General features: G+C 46.6%; 1 protein-coding gene across 2 annotated transcripts in view; it reads left to right on the forward strand.

Annotated features, from left to right (window-relative positions):
* Positions 1-6,086: 6,086 nt before the first annotated feature.
* Positions 6,087-13,832, forward strand: part of LOC123280641 (CD48 antigen-like) — an 83,416-nt gene continuing 75,670 nt past the window's right edge. The window contains exons 1-2 of one of the 2 annotated variants that reach the window (XM_044758099.2): positions 6,087-6,196; positions 11,334-11,717. In XM_044758099.2, the coding sequence (XP_044614034.1) occupies positions 6,124-6,196; positions 11,334-11,717 (457 nt within the window). In that variant the 5' untranslated portion in view covers positions 6,087-6,123. The remainder of the gene's footprint in view (positions 6,197-11,333; positions 11,718-13,832) is intronic. The other variant, XM_070497245.1, reaches the window with a different exon arrangement.

Consider the following 13,832-nt stretch of genomic DNA (forward strand, 5'->3'; position numbering starts at 1 on the left):
GAGTGCCCCTCAGGTCACAGCTATGATGATCAGCTAATAGACCTCTTTCACAGAAATACTGGGGCTGCATTTCAATCTGCTGTCTCTGTGCTGTGTCCTGGGGTGGATACTGGTTTAAGAATTGTTTTTCCATTTTTAATAGTCCTGCAGGACTCATCAGTGTAAGGCCCACTAGCCACCAGAGCCAGGTATTCAAGAGGCATCCCCTGGGTGGCAGCTGTAAAAATCAGGGTGCCAGACAAGTGCATAAGCTCCCCACCAGGAAATAATAGAGACCTGGAGTGAGGCAGAGGGAGAGTGCAAAGATGGTACCACCCATCCTCCATCCCTGGAGAGCACCTTAGTAGGCCTCTAGACGTATGCCAAACCCAAAGCCCACTCCTCTGGCTGAAGTTCCAAGAACAGCAAATAGGTGTCTTTCACAGAAAGACTGGGATGTCTTTCAGTCTGCTATTTCTGTGCTGTCCTCTAAGATTGATAGTAGGGCAAGAACTATCTCTTCCTTTGTTATGGTCCTATGTGACCCACAAATGCAATCCCCACTTGCCAGCAGAGCCAGGTAATCAAGGAGCATACCCTGGGCAGCAGCCAAAAATACTAGGTACCAGATGTAATAATTGGGAACAGAACGCATGTACAGGCTCCTCTCCGGGAGCTCTGGATCTCAGTAGAGGTGACTGCAAAGATAACAGCTGCCCTCTAAGCTGTCTGGAGAAGATTGTAGTTGGCGCTTAAATGTGTGTCTAATTGGAAGCCTGCCCCTCAGGCTGCAGCTGTGAAGATAAGCTAATAGGCTTCTTTCACAGAAAGACTGCAGGCCTCCGTCTCTATAGCTTCTCACTGTGCCCTGATAGTGGTAGCTGGTTAAGAACTCTTTCTACATTTGTCACAGTCCTGTGGGACCCACAAGCATGTCTCACTTGCCATGAGAGCCAGGTGATCTAGAGGTATCCCGTGGGTGGCAGCTGCAAAAATCGGGGTGCCAGATGAGTGTACAAGCTTCTTTCTGGGGTATACTGACAACCTTGCGTGAGGCAGATGGAGAGTGTAAAGATAGCGCCTCCTGGCCTCTGTCTTTGAAGAGCGTTTCAGAAGCCTTTAGATGTGTGTTAAATTAGATACATGCTCCTCAGGGCAAGGCTTTAAGATAAGCAAATAAGCCTCTTTCATAGAAAGTCTGGGCACTTGGCTGTCTCTGTACTGGTCCCTGGTGGGATGTGAGTCCTCACGCATGAGCCCTTTAAGAACTGTTCCTCAGTTCACTGAGGCCTTGTGAGTCTCATGTGTGCACGCCCTGTTGGTTCCATGTTAGATATTGTATGGCTTGTTTGTCAGACGAAAGTCTTAAAAGCTAGGGTTCCAGATATGAGGTTGAAACCCTTCACTCCTCAGGGAGAATCTAGGGGTTGCGAGTTCCCTCTTGATCATGGGTTTGCTTGCCAAGGGTGGGGTTTATGTGCGATTGTGCCTCAGCCTCTCCTACCCACTTCTATGTGGACTTTGTCTCCTTTCCCCAACGTGTAGGAGCCATTCAACCAGTTTTTTATATTTTCCAGAGGAAATTGTTTCACAAGTAGATGTAGATTTGGTGTGTCCATGGGAGGATGTGATTTCAGGATCCTCCTACATCTATCTTGAACCAGACCTACCTGTTTCTTTTGATAATCTGATTCTGATATGCCTCGATGTGGATCTCTTTGAGTTTAACCTACTTGGAGTTCATTGAGTTTCTTGACTGCAGTTTACTGGGCTTTTAAAAAATAAAATTTGGGAAATTTGCTGCCAACATTTCTCCATTTTTTCTGCTCCTTACTTTTTCTCCTCTATTACTAGAAGTCCATTAGATATTTGGTGCTATGCTTGGTGATGTCCAACAGGTCTCTGAGAGTCTTTTCATTGTTCTTTATTTTTTCTTTCTAGTCCTCAGACTGGAATATCTAAATTTACATGCTTTCAAGTTCACTGATTGTTTTTCTGTCAACTCATACCTGCTACTGAGCTCTTCCAGCGTATTTTTCACTTCAGTTATTGTATTCTTCAACTTCCGAATTTCTATATGGTCCTTTCTTACAATTTCTATATCTTTATTGATATTCCCCATTTGATACATTGATCTTATACTTTTCTTTGGTTCTTCCTACATGATTTCCTTTAGTTCTTGGAATATATTTAAAACACCTGAATTAAAGTCTTTGTCAAGTAAGTCTTATGATTATGCTTCTCTAGAGATATTGTTTTTTTCCCCCTTGTGAATGTATCATATATTCCTGTTTCTTGGTAAATCTTATTTTTTTGTTGAAAGCTGGTCATTTAAAAGGATGTAATGTGGCAACTCTGAAAAGCAGATTTTTTTCCCTTTCCAGGGCTCCTTGTTGTTACTATTTGTTGTAGTTTTTCTTGTTTGTTTAGTTGCATTTCTGAACGAATTCTGCTCATTTGCATTCTTTGTTGTGTGTGGCTACGAATGTTTCTGCTCATTTAGCCTAATTGTCAGCTAATGTTGTACAGAGATTTCCTTAAATTCCCAGGCCCAATAAGTCTCCTAGTCTTTTCTGAGGGAAGGTTTCTGTGGGCATGTTGGACTTGTCTTCCATACTCATCCAGGCATTTGACAACTGTGCCTTTAGACTTCAATTTCAGCTTGCACAGAGCCCCAGTGTTAACTATAGGTAAGGTTGAAGGCCTTCTCATGCATTTTCTGACATGCCGACAGCCACATGCGTGTGCTTAGACTTCTAAATTCCAGGAGTATGTCAAAGCTTTTCAAATCTTCTATGGATATCTCATTCTCCAGGTTTCCCTTATAAAGTTTAATTAGTCTATTTGAATCAATTGTTATCCACTACCTCAGGCAGCCCTGAAGTTAGACAATTGCCTGTAATTGTTCTTGTCAAATTCTGCTGGGTAAAGGACTGTTCACAGTGGAAGAGATCCAAGTTAAGTCTTGCAAGCGGCGTCTTCAGGGATACCCCCAGACCTGTCAAATCATAACAATTTACTGGGAATGGGGCTTTGAAAGGGCTCTCTCTGGTGGCTGCAAGGCTGCTGGTGTTTGCCAAGAATACAGACATTTATTTTTCATGTATACAGTGCTGCTAAGAGCAGAGAATAGATCAAGGAAAGTTAAAACACCACAAAACTCCCCATTCTTATTGCACTTAAGCCATATTTCAAGTCATTAGTTAATTTCCAGTGTTCTGAAAAAGTTCTCTAAAAAGTAGGACAGTTTTCTCAGTGCCTTTATGAAGAAGAGAATTTTTGAAGGTCCTTACTCTGACTTTTTTCTACCCTTCCCATTTTAACATACATTGTAAATTATTAATGTTTTCTAATTATGGCTAAAGTTGTTCAGCATTAAATATGTCTCCCTGAATGACCCATTAAATCCAAACATTATTGTGTTATTACTTTCTAAAGATTTATCTCTATATAATTTAAATAAAAATATTAATTCAAACTTTTTTTTATCAGCGAATAGTTAGTTGGATTATAGAGGAAGCAGGAAGGAAGAAGAAAAAGATAGTGATGACCAATCTGTACCAACTGCTGTATGGCCATCTCCAGTCCACCTCTGGGGCTGCCCTGCTGCTCCACTGCAAGTCTCTCATGGCTGGGCAGGGGCTCTTCTCTTTCAGCCAGGAAGGGTGGTCAGGCAAAAGCATAATTCAGACTCTCTCCTCCAAACTCTCCTTTACCTAAACACCCAGCCCTCCTCCTGGGGATACAGGTTCCCCTCACATCATAAAACGGCCAATCTCTGTTTCCCAGGGTCTTTCACAGTGGTGACTTGAATTTCTCAGAATCTACATGTCCCTTTTCCTCTAGAGCATGTTCATGGCTGGGATGATGTTGTCAGCTTGTGAGCACACTGCCATTTATTTAAAATATGACCTTGGACAAGTTATTTAATCTCCTTGGACTTTCGCTGTTCACTTTTCACCTTTCACTTTTCATAGTGTGTGTAATGCCTAGATAATGTGGTGTTTTGAGGATTTAATTAAACATACATTGTGGATTAGTTGAAAGAACACATGGAAAGCCTCTGGCATAGAGTAGATATGCAATAAATGTATTTTTCACATGACCCTCTCTCAACTCGGTGTCCTACCCTTTGGAATTCAAGTAAAATAGACATGACCATCCACCAACTCCCTTGGAGGTCCAAAGAATTCCCTACAATTCCTGTGAATTTGTAGGAAATTCTGATTCCTACGAATCAGAGAATAAACTCATTCTCCTGGTCACCTCTCAGGTCTCTCATTCTTCCTGTGTGCTCAGCTCACTGAACTCTACATTTTTCTCCTATCTGGCCCTTCCTGACACACACATCATGCTGCTGTAGATCGAGGTGTTCCCTCCTTTAATTCCCAAAACGTTCCTGGCATCAGGTAGTTGTGTGTGCACACTCTTACCAAAGCTTCTGCGGCTGGCATGTGTGCTTGTTTGTGTGTTAGACCTTGGCACAGGATGGCTGGGATGTAGAAATGAGGTTAGATATCTGGATTTTTAAAAACTCTCTGATGTTTTGCCAGCATGAAAAAATCTACTGTCTGGCTCTCTGCAGTGTCCCTGGCCTGCACCTGCATTGCTGGTTCCCTGTCTCTAGGCTCCTCCTCTCCATGCCCCTTAAACAATTGGTTTTTATAACCCAACAGTTCTCACATGAAGAGTGCTGTCACAAGAGATGTAGGGACATGGGGGAGGGGCACCTAAAAGACTTGCTCCCCATCACCCTGAGAGTGACTGGTGGAGGAGCTGCCCAGATTTTGTCTCCATATAAGAAGTTTCTGACCACAGGACTCATGCATAGCCTTTGAAGTAATGTCCTCATTACTAGGTGGGGGAGGGGGAATCAAGCCAGTGTTGAATGCTCTCTTGTCTGGGATGCTGAAGAGCAGTTTAGGAGACACACGGACTGGAATCAAGTGACTTGCTTCAGGCCACATAGTAGGATTGGACAGCAGCTGTGATGTTGGGGTCTTTTTTCCAGAGTTTGTTGTTAAGAGTCCAGACCCTCATCCTTGATTTGCAACCTCTTGAGTCTTGAGTTTCACATCCGAAAAATGGGTTACTACGCAGTGCCCTGACTACCCTGAGTGCACGGTCATGGGGCCAGTGCTGTAGCTCCAGCCTTGGGGTGTTCTACCTGGGCAGCTGAGGGGGAAGCCTCAATGGGGAGGAGAAGGAGGCACTTCCCAGAAGTTAGGAAGATGGCGCTGGTCCCCTAAGGTAGGGGAGGCAAGAGTTCTTGGATGTTGCAAGTCTCCAGTCTGGGGGAAGAGTCCGGGGCCTGACCGTCAGTAGGGGCAGTGAGTCTGAGGCAGCTGGGGCTGTGGCCAGGAGGAGTGTGCAGGTCTCTGTCCCTGCTGCTCCGTGATGGCGGGAGCAGGGCTGGCAGAGGCTTAGAGGAAAAGCCTGGTTGGGATGCAGCTAAGAGCCTGTCAGTTTCTGTAGAGGTTAGTCTATGCCCTGTGTGGGGAGCATCACTAGCACTAGTGGCCGCTGAGAAAGCCATGTAGGCGCAAGCAACAGGCAAACGGCAATATGTGCATTGGGGGTGTAGGGATTTGACACTTCACACAAAGAGCTTTGCTTTTTTGCTCACAGCTTCTTACTTAGGTGACTGACAGTTGAAATTTGTGGAAAATCCTAATGGAAATTTGACTCATTAAGGTGAGGCTTAGCCCAGCCTGGCTGTAACAGAGTGACCTCTGAGCTGACCACACTGGCACTGGTGGCCAGGGCTGCCTGGGGCAGGCTGTTGAATGGAGAAGCAGGGGAGGGCTTCCAGTGGGTATAGGGCTGGAAAGTGTGAGATCATGGGACTGAGTTTGCCACAGGGAGGGGTCTCTCCAACACAGGGCCAGGCGTATCACAGAGTGAGGCTGTTTATAATTGATTTTGCACTCATGATCGAGGTCCTACTGTAGGTGCTGGGGATGATATGAAAGAGCTGAATGAGTTACTCTAACTATTGGGCTGCGATCCCAGAACTAACACTTTGCTCCGCCCCTGGGGAGGGAAGAGCATAAGTGGCTTGTCTGAGTGAAGCTTCTCCTCTGCTTTTGTCTCTGCCTCCTGGATGCTTCCTTTGCAGCGGGACAGGCTGGCAGGCAGCCTGCGATGGGGCCCTGCTCAGAAGACACCCCCCTCTGCTGGGCCTCCTGGCTCCTGGGCTTCAGCAGCCTCCTCCTCAGTGAGTGGTCTGGGCTCCTGGGAGGGAGGGCAGCGGGGTGGAGCAGGGGGGCAGGTTCTCCCTTCCCTGTCTGCTGTCTTTGGTGAACAAAAGACCAAACAACTCTTATAATTTAGCAAATGCACTGTCCATGGGTGAACAGAAGGAACAAATGGCTTTTTGGTTGTGGAGAGTCTGGGAGCCCTGAGCTAGGGCGGCCTTGGCCGTATTAAGGGGACCATTAACAGGGAGGTGAGGCCACTTCTGCTGCAATGACAGGGAAGCCAGGACAGCCTGGAGCTGCCTGAGGAGAGGGATGGAGACACAGAAAGAAGCTGCTCCTGGGGACAGAGGGCGTGGGAACGGGGTACCCCTGGTGTGGAACTCAGAGGGGCCCTGCCAGCCTCTGCAGCTGTCCTGTAGAGTAGGGGCTGACCTGGCAGCCCCGTGCCTGAACTGGAGGAACCAACTCCAGTCTGGACTTGTTGGACTTCTCTTCTGAAAAGGGAGAGTGAACGACCACTCCGTGCCTGGGTTTGGGGCTCAGCTCCAAGCACCAAGGAGAGAGTCCCTGGGAGTCTCACCTTTAACTTCAAATTGCTTGTGAATTTTGCGTTCCAGTACAGTGTTAGTTTTCATCTTAAATGTTAGGAGGCATTTATCTTAGTGTAAAGTGAATCCTCTAGGAGGATGCCTTTTTCCTGCCTGTGAGTTGCATCTCCCTCCACTGACAAATGTGGCTCAGGTCCTGGAGACCCCGGACTGAAAGCAGTTCTTTAGAGAAAAATCCTGGAAACACAGGAGGCACCTGCAGTTTGGGAATCATTGTACAAACTGAGGACTATCTGTACCATGGGATAACACGGAGGATAAAATACCAAATGTACCAGTTGTCCGGGAGGGATTTCCAATTTCCATGAGTTCAGAGGCATGGATTTCCACGAGCAAGATGCAGGAGGATGAATTCCATGAAATCTAATTTTGTAAATGAACAGGAGCCTTCAAAATTTAAGCGTGTCTGTGTGCCCACATGTTTATAAATGGAGAAAACGTGGAAGGAAACAGCAGACTGCTAAGGTGGGTTTCCAGAGAGAGCGAACTTGAGGAGGAGAGAAAGGAGGGAGAGGGAGAGAGGGGGAGGTTAAGCAAAAAGGAAACTGAAAAAAAGGCTGTCCTAAGGAAGCCCGAGTATCTCATGTATGACTTTATCGGAGATTTTATGTTTTATGTTATGTATACGTTATGTTACGTATAATGAAATTAAAGAAAGAACTAATGGTAAAATAATAATAACTAGTGAATTATGAATTCAGGTTAATGCTGTGAAAGGTTTACTATATTTTCTTGTTGTAATATCCCAGCCACATCCGAATTTGTAGGGAATTATATTAAATTTAGTGGATTAGAGAGCATTTGGACACAGGCTGTCTTGAATTCGTGATGAGCTTTGCATTAGACCCCTTTACCTAGGTAACGTAGTGTCAACAGTAAAATGTCGGTTTTCTCCACCTCTTCAATTTATTTAAATGGAGAAATATGTTGAATTATATACAGCTTTCTCCATAAGCCCTGGGATTGGAAGATTATAGAAGGAAGAGAAAGAGAGATGGAGAGAGAGTGAGGGAGGAAGGAAAAAAGGAGGAAGGGTCAGAAAAATGGACAACATTTTATGGTGATTTTTCAGTGTTAAATTTTATTTATTTCACTGGATTTGAACTCAAGCCTCCCCAGGCTTGATTATCTTCTTCAGGATTAGATCCTTTGTGGCGCAGAGAGCTCTTGCTGCCTTCCTCCTCTTTCTAAGTCTTCATCCATCTTCCTCACAGCTGGTGCTCCCCATGTAGCTTCTGGGGCCAATCCTCCCTGCAGGGTGAGGGCTGAGACTACTCTCTCCCTGGGTCCCTCCTCTCTATAAAGTGGGGAGTCAGGCTGGGCTGCTCTTTAACCCTCCCCTAGCCAGAGGCCCCTGCTCTGCTACCCTTCTAAGTCTTGCTTCCCTTTCCCAGGAGAGGGAAGTTGAAGGGTGAGACTCCAGGACCTGCTCAGATCCTGGGATCAGACAGCAGTGCTGGGAGGGAGGAGCCCTGGGGAGGGCAGGGAAAGGGTGGGGGAGCTGGTGGGCAGCTCCTGCAGGGGAGAAGCCCTGGGTGGGAAGAGAGGAGACCCAGGCTCCAGGTCTGGCTCTGCCCTGCGTGACCCAGGACAAAGTCACCCACCAGGGAACCTCCTCCTTTGTGAAAGGAGGGCCTGGGCAAATCCCCTCTAAGGGGATGAGATTCCTGAGTCCATCCAGACAGATCTCTACTGTGGCTACTTCAAGGCCGCTGCTCTGTTTCTTCATCCCATCCTGTCCTACTCAAGTGGCCTAAAAGCGATTGCCAGCTGGTGAGCCTGTTTAGGGCACCTTCAAAGAGAAGACCCCGGGAAGTCCCTGTGGTCACCTCCTCAGCCCTCCAAGGAAGGAGTGAATCCTCCTCTTCAAGCCTTATCTTTGAGATCCAACCTTGCCCTCTGTTTTCTGTGTCTCTGCTCCCAAGAGGGATCTCTGACCACCTGGAAGGACATCATCTCCTTCCCCACAGTGTGTGGAACTCTGTCTGCAAACCCTACTCAGGAAAGCTCGCTGCAGCTGTGCTGTTCAGAGGCAGCTGACTGAGAACCTTGGCCAGAGCTTCTCAGTTTCTGTCTGTGATGCGAAAATATCAGCTTCTTTCTCTCTGTTCCCCTGGTGCTGGCCCCCTCTTACCCAATGCTGAGGGTGGGGAGGGGGGAATAGATAAACATAATTTGGTCAGAATTACTGTGAAAATCCCTTAGGAAGGTGCCACCCTGGAGACTGAAATGCTTCTCTCAGTTTGTCCATCTGCACATTTCCCCATTGGAACAGGATGTTCCTGTGAGCCCCAGGTTAGATAGACCGCTTATGGTTAGTGTCCGTTGTTGTACCCCAAATTGCATATTTCAACATGAGATTAACTCAGAATGCCGTGATTGACTGAGGTGTTAAAGAGTGCTTTAATTTCACTCATTAATTAATGAGGGAACCAGGAGGCTGTCACAGCCTGTTCAAAGGAAGAGTCTGAGACCACGCCCACACAGGCCATCAGGATGCTGGAATGAATGTACAAACAGGTGCCCTGTGTTTACAGGGTTTATGGCAATTGTGATTACATAGACAAAAGTCTGGAAGGATACATGTCAATAACAGTGCTTACCTCTAAGAGGAGGCACTCTTTGAACTTTTACTTGAATCAACTCCATAATCCATATAATAGTTTTCTATGAACACATATACCTTTACAATTACAAAGCAACCCACTTTCTTTAGTGAAAGGGGAAAATGCCCACACCAAATAGAGTTGATAATACAAATTTTTTCAACCCAAGCTTGGGATAGCATGTAGCCTGTCCTTCCTCCATCTTTACCACTCTCCCCTGTAGCACAGATGTCCTTGGGTACCTGGTAAAATGGGAGTTGACAGTGGCCATGGAAACCAGCTGCTGTCTACACAGCAATAAATTTCCTTTCAGTCTGAGGCCTTTGGTAAACAAGAAGGCCCTGGCTGGACTTCAGCTCCCTACAACCACCTGGGGGATTGCACCCACGGGTGTTGAGCCCAGCCCGGTATCTAGGTGGAGACCCCTTAGAGGAGCAGCTGGGGGAGAGGAAAGGGCACCACCCTGGGACCTGGGAATATCTGGTTCTGATCCCAGGTAGGTTTGGTCAAGAATCATTTTCATCATAATGAGATAGAACACATTTATGGAACAAGTATTGAGAGCACTGTGCTGAGATCTTCTTAAGGCCCCACAATAATTCTGTGAGGTGAGCACTGTCATCATTTCCATTTCACAGATGAGAAAGTCAAGGCCGAGAGACTCAATAACATCTCAAGTCCACACAGCCAGGAAATGGAGACCTGGCGTCAACTTTAGTCTCGCTGGCTCTGAACTCCAAGCTTTAGACCACCTGTTGTACTGGATCACCCAGTCTGACCCCTCAGCACGTTTCAATAAAACATCCTCTGAGGTGGGACTGAGAGGCTGTGAGGACACTGTGGGTTTCATGTGGTGCAGCTACAAGGTGGTGGAGCCTCCACCGCATGTGACAGACCCCCTCCCTCCCTCTCTCATGGGACGTATGGTGTAGGATATAAACTCACCTTTTCTAAGACCCTGAGGCACTGTAATTATTTGTTACCACAGCACAGCCCAGCCCATCCTGACTACTACACTGCCTGGAAGGAAGGGGAAGGGACAGCAACCTTCGTTATTGTATTAATTATCCATTGCTGTGTAACCTGTTACTTGAAAACTTGTGCCTTAAAACAATACCATGTACAGCCTCACAGCTTCTGTGGGTCAGGATCCAGGGGTGGTTAAGCTGGTTCTCTGGCTCAGGGTCTCTGAGACTGAAATCAAGGCCTTGGCGGGGGCTGCAGTCAGCTCAAGGCTCAGCTGGGAATAATCTGCTTCCGAGCTCACTCATGTGATTGCTGATAGGATGCAGTTCCTGTGGCTGTTGGACTGAGGGCCTCAGTTCCTCCCTGGCTGTTGGCTGGAGGCTGCCCTCAGTTCCTTGCTGTGTGGGCCTCTCCACAGGGCAGCTGACAATATGGCAGCTGGCTTCATCAGATTGAGGGAGAGAGAGAGAGTGTGAGCAAGATGGGTCACAGTCATGTATAAGCTCACATCGCTAGGTGACATCCCATCACCTTTGCTGTATCCTGTTCCTTAGAAGCAAGTCACCAAGTCAGACCACATTCCAGGGCTAGGTGGTTACCAAGGGTGTAAAGCTGAGGAGGGAGGGGTCTTTGGACCCATTTTAGAAGCTGCCTCCTACAGATATGCACTTAGCATATTCTGGAAAATGTGCTGGTGCTTTTGATCCCTGAGCTCATTTAATTCACACTATCATTTTGAGGCAGGTACAGAATCTGCAGGTTAGCACATTTAAGTAACCTCTTCAAGGTTACACTCCACTGGGACCAGGACTTGATTCCAGAGTTGCTTCAAATTCATTGTACTAGGTGTACTAGGCTGCCTTCCAAGAATCAAGGGAGTACGTTGGAAGGATTTCATGAAAAAGATGGGTTCCGTGGTTCTCTCTTTTATCCTTGATCAAAAAACACTCGCTTTCCTGTTTCTGATGCCCTAGGTGTCTGCAGCATTGGGGTCAAGAGTTCTGGAGCACATGGTGCTGGAGTTCAGGATTCTGGAGTCCACGTTCCTTTGAAGGACATCCAAGGAGGGTCTGTGTTGTTTCATGTGATCAAGGAACCAGGAACCAAGCTGGAGGAGATCTCGTGGGGCTTTGGCCCTGACGTAAATTACACAGTCATCCTGCGAGTCCATAATGGGTCGGAAGAGACTCCAACCTGGGTCTGCTTTGAGGACAAGTACAAGCATAGGGTCCACGTGCCCAATATGACATCCCTGAGGATTGAGAACTTGACGCGTGGTGACAGTGGGCAGTACTGGGCTCGAGCCATCTTAACTGGGGGAATGGAATCTAACCAGATTTTCTACCTCACTGTCTATGGTATGTGACACCCCCTCACCTCAATCCCATGGCTATGACCTTCTTTTGTACCTAAGAGTGTCACACGGGCCCCGTTTTGCAGCACTCCTTCCCAATGCCAGCCTTCAGGCTCTATTTTCTCCCTTGAAATTAGAATAAATGCGTTCAGCACAAATGGGGAGCAGAGCTGAGATTCACACCAGGTATAAAGTCACTTCAGTGTTTCGGGAGAGGAAAATGGAAGTTTGGGGGAAATGGAATTTTTCCATAACACTCATTGTTCTTTAGAGGATTAAGTTGACTTATTTATGTGTTAGTTTTCTGTTGCTGCTAGAACACATTACGGTAGTTCTTCCTACCCGTGGGGGATACGTTCCAGACCCCAGTGGATGGTTGAAACTGTGGGTAGTACTGAACCCTATATATACTATGTTTTCCCTATTCATACATACCTATGATAAAGTTTAATTAATAAAAGAGGCATAGTAAGAGATGTACAATAAGTAATGATAAAATAGAACAATTAGGGCCGACCCTGTGGCCGGGTGGTTAAATTCGCGTGCTCAACTTCGGCGGCCCGGGGTTTCACAGGTTCAGATCCTGCGTGCGGACATGGCACTGATCATCAGGCCATGCTGAGGCAGCGTCCCACATGCCACAACTAGAAGGACCCACAACTAAAATATACAACTAGGTACCAGGGGGATTTGAGGACGAAAGGCAAAAAACAAAAACAAAAAAAAGAACAATTAGAACAGCACACTGTAGTAAAAGTTACTGTAGATCTTAGCAACCTGGCATTCTCTTTTTTTCTTTTCTTCATTAAGTCAAGAACTTTCACGTTTTCACTTAGAGGAAGCACTTCATGACTTCTGTTTAGTATATCTGAATTGCCAGCATTGCTGCTCTGTGCTTTGGGGTCCTTACTAAGTAAAATACGGGTTACTTGAGCACAAGCACTGCAATAACACCACAGTCATCTGATAACTGAGATGGCTACTAAGTGACTAACGGGCGGGTAGCCCATACAGCTACACTGGACAAAGGGATACACCGGACAAAGGGATGATTCACGTCCCAGGTGGGAGGGAGTGAGATGATGTGAGATTTCACAGGCTACTCAGAACAGCATGCAATTTAAAATATGAGTTGTTTATTTCTGGAATTTTCCATGTAATATTTTCTGACTGGTTGACTGTGGGTAAATGAAACTGTAGAAAATGAAACCAATGATAAGGGGGACTTGGTGGCTTAAATCAACACAAGTTTATTATCTTGCTGTGCTGTATGTAGGTCAGAAGTCAGACACGGGTCTCACTGGGCTCAAGTCAGGGTGTTGGCAGGGTGTGTTCCTTTCTGGAGGAGCCGGGGAGAAACACTTTCTTGCCTTTTCCGCCTTCTAGTGGCTGACTGCATTCCTAGCTCTTGACCACCTTTGTCTGTCTTCAAGGCAGCAATGGTGGGACGAGTCCTCCTCACATTGCCTCCTCTGAACTCTCCTTCCTTCTTCCACTCTTGAGGACCCTTGTGATTACACAGATCTCATCCAGATAATCCAGAATAATCTCATTTTAATGTCAGCTGATCAGCAACCTTAATTCTATCTATTACCTTACTTCCCCTTTACCATTAACCTAACACATTTACAGGTCCTGAGGACTAGGATGTGGACATCTTTGGGCGGGGAGCACTGTTCTGCCTGCCGTAATTCAGAAATCACATGTAGTTCATCCTCCCTATTCCCTCTGCTCTTCCTCAGGACCAGCCCAAGGCCAGTGTCACTCACAAAATCCAGCCCTAAGAGCCTCCATAGACGTAGGAGCAAGTCTAGCCTGCCCCACTTCTGAAGACCTCATTTAGCACCTCTTTCTTACCCTACAGCTCCTCTGCATAGAGAAATACCCTCCTACAGAGAGTGGCTTTGACAGCTTTAGGTTCCCATGGGATTTCTATGACTGGCTTGTAAACCTGTCATTTCTGTTCCTCTGTGTACCACAAGTTCAGTGCCACATTCTAACCACACTTGGGGTTGTCATTCCTAGTGGCTACCACTGCATCTCCCACAAATGTCTGCACTTTGGGGTGCATGGGGCCTTTCTCTGGACTCCCAGAGCTGGCCAGATATCCTTGTTCACT

The sequence above is a fragment of the Equus asinus genome, chromosome 25 (assembly GCF_041296235.1).
Source record: "Equus asinus isolate D_3611 breed Donkey chromosome 25, EquAss-T2T_v2, whole genome shotgun sequence".
Classification (NCBI taxonomy): domain Eukaryota; kingdom Metazoa; phylum Chordata; class Mammalia; order Perissodactyla; family Equidae; genus Equus; species Equus asinus.